The 7,689-nt window shown below is 56.4% G+C and overlaps 1 protein-coding gene across 1 annotated transcript; it reads right to left on the minus strand.

Annotated features, from left to right (window-relative positions):
• Positions 1 to 378: 378 nt before the first annotated feature.
• On the minus strand, positions 379 to 7,434 carry RSPO4 (R-spondin 4). Its single transcript, XM_030311765.1, has 5 exons — positions 7,416 to 7,434; positions 5,590 to 5,778; positions 4,911 to 5,051; positions 2,877 to 3,062; positions 379 to 482 (listed from the first exon to the last, which is right to left on the minus strand). The coding sequence occupies exons 1-5, from the start codon at positions 7,432 to 7,434 to the stop codon at positions 379 to 381; spliced, it is 639 nt and encodes a 212-aa protein (XP_030167625.1).
• Positions 7,435 to 7,689: the final 255 nt, after the last annotated feature.

Consider the following 7,689-nt stretch of genomic DNA (forward strand, 5'->3'; position numbering starts at 1 on the left):
AGAAGTAGATAGAGCATCTGGGGAGCAAGGCACAGACGGTCGGTCTCTCAAAGTGTGTGTGCGTGTGCGTGTGTGTGAGAGAGAGAGAGAGGGAGAGAGAGAAGAGACACAGAGGGCACGGTGAAGAACAGGAAGGAAAGCAGCGGAAAAGGAAAAGAAAGGCAGGTAGATAAAAGGGAAATGAGTAAGAAGGGAGAGGATTAGAGGGAGGGAGGAGAGGAAGAGAGATGAAGGAGTATCAGAAAGAGAAACAGGAAAGGTGGAAGGACACAGGGACAGAGGGTGGGGAGAGGCAAGGACAAAGCAGCAGCAGCAACCGTGGTGGAAAGGGCTGGAGCGGGAAGTGCGGGGCGCTGGGGGCTGCAGCTCTGGGGCTCCTCAGGCGGCCGGCTGGCGGGGCCTCACGTCCAGCGTGCGGTCCAGCCTCCTGTCCTTGCGCGGGCGCCCGTCTCTCCGGCCCTTCTTCTGGCTGGGGCTTTTCTCTGCACCGAGAGCACAGGGTGTTGTTTCTGAGGCCATTCGGGGCCCCGGGAGGCCCCTCCATCCTTCCAGATGAGGGTGGGCCCCCCACTCCCCCTGAGCGGGGCTCAGAACCACCTTTGGGTGCTGACCTTACAATCACTCCACTTTGGAGCGTGGACTGCGGGGGAACCTACCCGACATGGACCACTGCTCCCGCTTCCCTAGCGGGTGAGGAGGGGCACTGACTGGCTGAGGGCATCCCCGCCCCCACCATGCTGGGCATCTGGCCTGGCCAGGCCCAGAGGTTCGCATGGGGCGAGGGGGCCAGTCAGGACTTAGGGCGGCCTCGCGGGGGGTGCCCGTGACCCTCCTGGGGGCACTCACTTCGCAGTTTACAAGGCTCCAAGCTGGAGACTCCATACCTTTTGCCCGGGACCCGGCACCAGCTCCTCCACTCACCTTCGGGCCCCAGCTCTGGCCTCAGACGACGAGGACAGTAGCATTCAGCCAGCACCCCTGCATGCAGCCACGTCCCGCAGGTGTGGGAGCAGGCACGCCCCCACCGCCCCCATATGACAGTCCGTGCTGTGGGGAGGGGTGGCCTGGCCTGCAAACCCCAGACCTACCTGGGAACCTTGACCCCACTGTACCCCCAGTCCCCCAACCCTGCGGCGGGGATGAGTTTCTAGCACAAACATCTGATTCGTCCCATTACTCAGATAAAGTGACTGAGGCCCAGCAGGGACCTTGCTTGGCTGGTGACATAGTCTGGGTTGGACTTCCTGGTGTCACTTTCAAGTGGCTCCCGGCTCACGTGGAGGAAAAGACCACACCTTCTCCCCCCAGCCTTCCTGCCTCCACTCACCCCTCAGGGCAGATCCTGGGTCATCCTCTTAGATGAGGCTGTCCACCTCTGGGCCTCCCTTCACCCACTCCTGAACTCTTAGGGGTTGCTTAGGCCAGGCTCCCACTCTAAACTCCGGGGCTGGCTGTGTCAGCTGAAATGACATAAGCATCTGGGGGATGAAGGGTGGCCACTGCCTGAGTGGCTGTGCCAGCTTTGAAGGTAGGAGGGTGGGGTGAGTGGTGTGGGGTCCCCAGCCCTTCCCTCTGCCTGCCTGATATGGGCCCACCTTCCTCCCATCCACCCACCCATCCACTCCTCAACAAATGTTAACTGAGCACCTACTGTGTGCCGGGCCCTGTTCTAGGCCCTGGAGAGGCAGCCGTGAACAAGGCGGACAAAGACACGGCTTTCACCGGGGATCGCATTCTAGTAAGGAAGACAGACCCTAAACAAGGCAGCACGAGAGTGTGCGCCATCATTTTGGGAGGAAGTAAGCACTGTGACACCGCGGGATGGCGGTCCCAGACACGGGTGGTGTCTCTCGGCAGGGGCAGTCGTGGAGGGCCTCTCTGCGGAGGGGACTTTGAGCTGAGCCCCGGAGGATGCAAATAGCTCACAGTAGGGTTGTCGTGAGGACGAAAGGCATCGATCGGTTTACAGAGCACTGACCACAGGGCCCAGCGCATGAATGTTTGCTGCTGTCATTCATTCTTCATTCATCATCATCATCATCATCATCACCTATGGGAAGACATTTCCTCTCTCTCTGTCCCTCCATTGCCAATCACCACCAGCAATCATGTGCCGTGACAGGTGCTGTAGAGAACTTTCCGTCTGTCCGTCTGTCCACGTGGGTGTTTTTGCGGGCCTGGGGTCTTAGTTTCCCCAGTCCCCTCTCAACCTCACCCTCCATCCCCGGCCGCCCAGCTATGCTGTCTGCACTGCCAACCCAGACTACAAGTGCTCCTGAAACCAGGCATGTCCCTGGGCTCGAGTCCTGGCCCCACCACATGCCAGCTGTGTGGCCCCCCGTGACCTGGCTCCGGGTTCCTTACACTGAAGCGTGACTCTAGATTCCTCTTTGCACACAGACCTACGTTTGGATCCCAGGTCCACACTTTCCTAGTTGCATGACCCTGAGGCAAGTGACAACCTCTCTGGGCCCCGATCTCCTCATCTGTTGAAGGGGGATGGTAACGATTCCACACCATCGAGTCACGGTGCAGATTAAATGACCCGGAGGTGGAGAATTAGCACACTGCCCACGGCAATAGCAGATGCACAGTTAATGCTGGCCCCCTGCGCATTATTGCTACTCACTGTTCACGTCGTACCTACCACCCTCCGCGGCCTCTCTTCTCTTTAAGTCAGTGGCTTTAATAGCTGGGACTGACCCCAGCCAGGAAGGACACCGGGGCGGGTGATGCTTAGCCCATGGGAAGGAATGGCTACTCTTGGACTTTTGGGCAGCCTTACAGGCACTATTTGGGCAGGCGATGTCCCCAGCTGCTCAAAGTCCCCCGTGGACCCTGCCCACTGCAGCCCCGAATGCCGGCCTGGTGCTCACCTGCTGGGCAGGGCCTCTGGATGGGACATTTCCGTGACTCGGACAGCACCTGGCAGGTGTCTGCCTCGTCCCTCCCGGCCCGGCCGGCCTCCCGCACCCGGGTCTCCAGGCCCCAGGCCGAGCCACAGGTCTTCCCGTTGTGCATGCAGGGGCTCCAGCTGCCCCAGGGGCCCAGCTCACATTCTTCTGTTGGGTGGAGACAGACAGACAGACAGATAGACAGTTCTGGTCAGCTGGCAGTGAGTGTCCTTCAGATCCAAGGGCAGGGTCTGAGGGGTCCCGTTCCCCGAACGCCGCCTCCACATGCAAGGGGTTTGCAAGCTCTCACAAGGAGCAGCGGGGAGACACTTAAATATCTATTTATGAGAGCCCAGGATGGGCGCTAGACTAAAGCATGCCCAGGCCAGATGCGGCGGGGGGGGGGAGAAGGGGGTGGGGGGTGACCACTGGCTTTAGAGGGGAAGACTTCCCCCAGGAGATGACAGAGGGGCTAAAGGGAGAGGAGGTGATCCAGTGGAACCGGAAGGAAGCACCATGAGGGTAGGCGTGCACAGCCCTGGGGGCCTAGCAGACGGTGTCTGAGGGATGGCAGCTAGAGCAGGGGCAGGGTGAAGGCTGGGAGGAGGAGGGCCAGGCGAAGAGGCCAGAAGGGTCTGCTGGGAGGCCCTCAGGGCAGAGACACTGCTTTGACCTTGATCATGTGCCTTTGATGGGCTGTGGAAGGTGGAAGTCGTGCAGTGCTGTTGTGAGGAAAAATGAGGTCATGGGACATGAACGTTCTCAGTAGGAAACAACTTTAAAAAAACCCATATATATATATGTACATATGTATCAAATCATATCATATATATATGAATCAAATGTGAACATATATATTTTATATTTATATATGGAGAAGAGAGATGTATAGAGTTATATAATAAATATAAAGAGAAAATATAAAAACAGATAAGTAGGAAATATATGATAAGAATATTATAAATGTATATATATATTATATATATTATATATATATATTTATATATATATTTATTATATATATATACTATATATAATATATAATAATATATATATATTAATATATATTATAATAAAATATTAAATAAAATATATTTAAATATATTTATAATGTATATATTTATATTTACTTATAAATATAAATATATACATTATAAATATGTATATATATATACATCATAAATATATATATTATATATTTGTTCACATCTGATTCTTTTAAGAGCCCCTGAGAAGTAGGCAAAGAACAGGGCAGCTATGGGATACCCCCATTTTGCAGATGAGGCCACTGAGGCCTTGAGTAGGTAAGGGGCCCGCTAAGGGAACAGAGAAGGGGGTTCAACATCAGAACACTGTAAGCGTTTCAGACCCGATCGGGCCCAGAAGCCAGGTCTCCAGGCCTGAGAACAACAGTCCTTTTGCTAGATGTGTTCATTTGACAGGCAGGGACTGAGCACCTACTGTGTGCCTCGTGCTGTGCTAGGCGCTGAGTGGCAGCGGTGACCAGACCGACTGGCTCTGCCTCCCAGAGTTCACCGCCCAGAAAAGTCAGGCGGGAAGGGCAGGGTGCTCCTGCGGTAACGGGAGGAAGCACAGGCAGGTGCCGGAGCCCAGAGGAGGCATGGGCCCCAGGGGCCTGGGGGGAGCTGGAAGACTTCCTGGAGGAGGTGACTCCTGACCAGAAGCTTGAAGTAGGGGTGGGGAGGTTAGCCAGGCTCAGGGAGGGGCGAAGGGGAGAAGTGAAAAGGATGTGAACCCGGGTCTGTCTTATTCCTCGGTAGTACTCTTCTCGTGAACTCTGCTGCCTCCCCCTGGCAAGGACAGCGAAGCCGCTGTCGGTAATAACAGGCGATCACAGTGAGGGTACTGGAGGCTCCCTCTGTGTGCCTGACGTCACCTGTTGGGCCTCCAATCACCACGCGACATTCTCTTAAGGTTCTTCAGGCTCTCCTGACGTCCTGACGCCCGCACCGGGCCCTGCAGGGAAGCAGGCGGGGCGAGGAGGCCCCCACTCACCCTGGCACTCCCGAGTGCTGGGCTGGGCCGCGGTGCCCAGCGGGCAGGTGGGCAGACACTTCCCCTTGTACAGGTAAAACCGCCGCTTGCACCGGATGCAGAAGTCCTGGCTGAAGCAGCTCTCACACGTGGCCCCACATTCTGCAACAGAGCCAAGGTCACCCGCGGTGAGGGCGGCTGCCCTCGGAGAGGGCAAGCGGCTCGTCTGATGTCGTCACATAGCAAATCTAGGCTGGGAGTGCGGACTTTCTGCCCCATTTCCATCAAAGCTCGAAGATGGCCATGGTGTGTCCCGGGTCGCCATGCAAAGCAGAGTCAGGACTTAGGACTCCTTTTCTCGCTCGAGCTAGGTCCAGAAGGCGCGAGTTAACACGCCCAAGGCCACACAGCGCATAGGGTGGAGGCGAAGGTTCCCTGCCCCCTTAGCGCTGAGACCAGACAGGACGCTGACTTGCTTGCGGCTTCGGAGTCAGCCCGAAACCCCGCCTGAAATCCCAGAGTCTGGGCTCAGGCACAAACCACTTGCCCTGTGGCCGTGTCGGGGTGGGGGGGTGGGTTAGGGGTGGGGGGGGGTGGGGGGGTGGGGCCGTGTCGGGGGGGGGGGGGGTGGGGGGGGCGGATATGGGCCGGAGGCCTCAGGGGCCCAGCACGAGCACAGGACAAGGGAGGAACCACGTACTTTTGCACCTGTTGAACTCCTGGCCGCGGACGCCGAAGTAGCCAGAGGGACAGTCATGCACACACTTGCCGTACTGGCGGATACCTTCCCGGCGGATGAACAGGAACAACCTCTGCTGGCACGTGGAACAGCCGTTCTCCTCGGAGCAGATGACGCAGCCCGTGCAGTTGCCCCCCGGACCAGTGCCCGCTGCCAGCCAGGCCGGGGTGGGAGGTGAGGGGGAGGGGGAGAGAGAGAGAGTCAAACCACGTAGGTGAGCAGCTCAGACTGCCTCGCGGAGCGTATTAACTGAACACACGGCCACCCAGACGAACGACATTTCCCCCACGGCCAGGTATGATCACGTGACCCCAATCTGGCCACTGGGGTATAAGGGAGAGCAACGTGCGCAACCTCTCAAAAGCTGCCTTAACAAGCACGGGCGGGCCCGTGTCACCCCCTCGTCCTTCCTGTTGTTGGAACGTGAACGTGATGGCCGGAACTCAAGCAGCCATTCTGGACCATGAAGTAGGAACCACGTGTTGGGGATGGCAGAGCAAGAAAAGCAAAAGAGCCTGAGTCCCCGAGGAAGGTAGAACTGTTGTGCGAGCCCTGGACTGCCTGTGCCGACTTACAAGAGAGAGAAATCAATGTCTATTTTGTTTAAACCATTGTTATCGGGAGTTGTCTGTAACTCACAGACAAACTTAACCTTCAGGGAAATGGTGTGTATATTTGAGCGTGTGGGGGGTGGGGTGCACGTGCATGTGGGGGTGGGGGAGACCCTCGGCCCCCTGCGGCGGGTCTGAACAATACTCCGTTCCTGCCTGTCACCACCATCAAGGGCTCCCAACATCATCAAGCATAGCAAGTTGAGGAAAGAAAATTCTTGTTGCCCCAGAATCAGCAACCAGACCCAAAGCTGGGAAGAAGGAGATGGAGAATACTCTAGAAAGAGATCCTCTCCCAGGCTCATGGTGGGGGGTGGGGGGGAGGGTCTTTGCTATCCTGGCTATCACTTGATTAAGCTGACCACTTAGAGAGAGGGGCTCATGGGAGACTGGAATTGTCAGCCTGGGGGGGGTGGGGATTGCTGTGGCTTTCCTTCTGTTCCCAACCCCCAAAACCAAATGAGGAGAGATGCAGCGTGCTCCTCACAGAGACGGGGTGTCTGCAAAAAGAGGCGACCAGCTTCTCATGCCCCGGGGGGACACTCACTTGTGTTGGAGCCCTGCAGATCTGCCCCTTTCCAGGCCTCTCTGAGCAGAGAAAAGAGGCCAAGGGAGAGAAGGGCAGGGCTGAGTGGGTGGGCAGCAGTGAAAGAGCCTGCACATCCCTCATGGCAGGCACGAGGGGCTTCTCGGCGGCAAGGGCCCCTTAGAAGTACCCAGGCTTCGGTGCTCTTGCCGTTGCCTTACCCAGGCAGGCTGGTTGATGGCAAGTGTCCCGGTAAGAGGCAGCAAGGGAAACCATGGAAGGCAGGAGCCGAGGAGAGTCAGAAAGTGACCAGGTGTCGCGAAGGATCAAGCAGCTTCTTCGAGGTGATTGGGAACACATTAAAAATATATATATATTTTAATGTTTATTCATTTTGGAGAGAGAGACAGAGTGTGAGCTGGGGAAGGGCAGCGAGAGAGGGAGACACAGAATCTGAAGCAGGCTCCAGGCTCCGAGCTGTCAGCACAGAGCCCGATGTGGGGCTCGAACTCACAAACTGCGAGATCGTGACCTGAGCCAAAATTGGATGCTTTTCTGCCTGAGCCACCCAGGTGCCCTGGGGACACATTACACTGTTCCACGTTTGTACCCCGTTTAAGGTCAGACTGCTTAATACACCAGTTACACACCTTGGCTCACTGAGCCCATGGCCACTCAGCACAGGATGTTCTTGACTTTCCAGCTCTGCCCCCCCTTTCTGTTGGGGCCCGACCTGCCTTTTAGAGGAATTCCCCATTGTGTGAGAGAACCTAGAGAAGGGCCAATCCCGGTGTCCCCCTGGAACAAAAACCAAGGAGGCCAAGCCCTTCTTCAAGTTGGCAGTGACTGGGCATTGACCAATCAGATACTCATTCCCATGACCCGGAGTCCTGGGAGTCGAACAAAGAGAGTAAGGAGCATATG

This window comes from Lynx canadensis, chromosome A3 (genome assembly GCF_007474595.2).
Source record: "Lynx canadensis isolate LIC74 chromosome A3, mLynCan4.pri.v2, whole genome shotgun sequence".
Classification (NCBI taxonomy): domain Eukaryota; kingdom Metazoa; phylum Chordata; class Mammalia; order Carnivora; family Felidae; genus Lynx; species Lynx canadensis.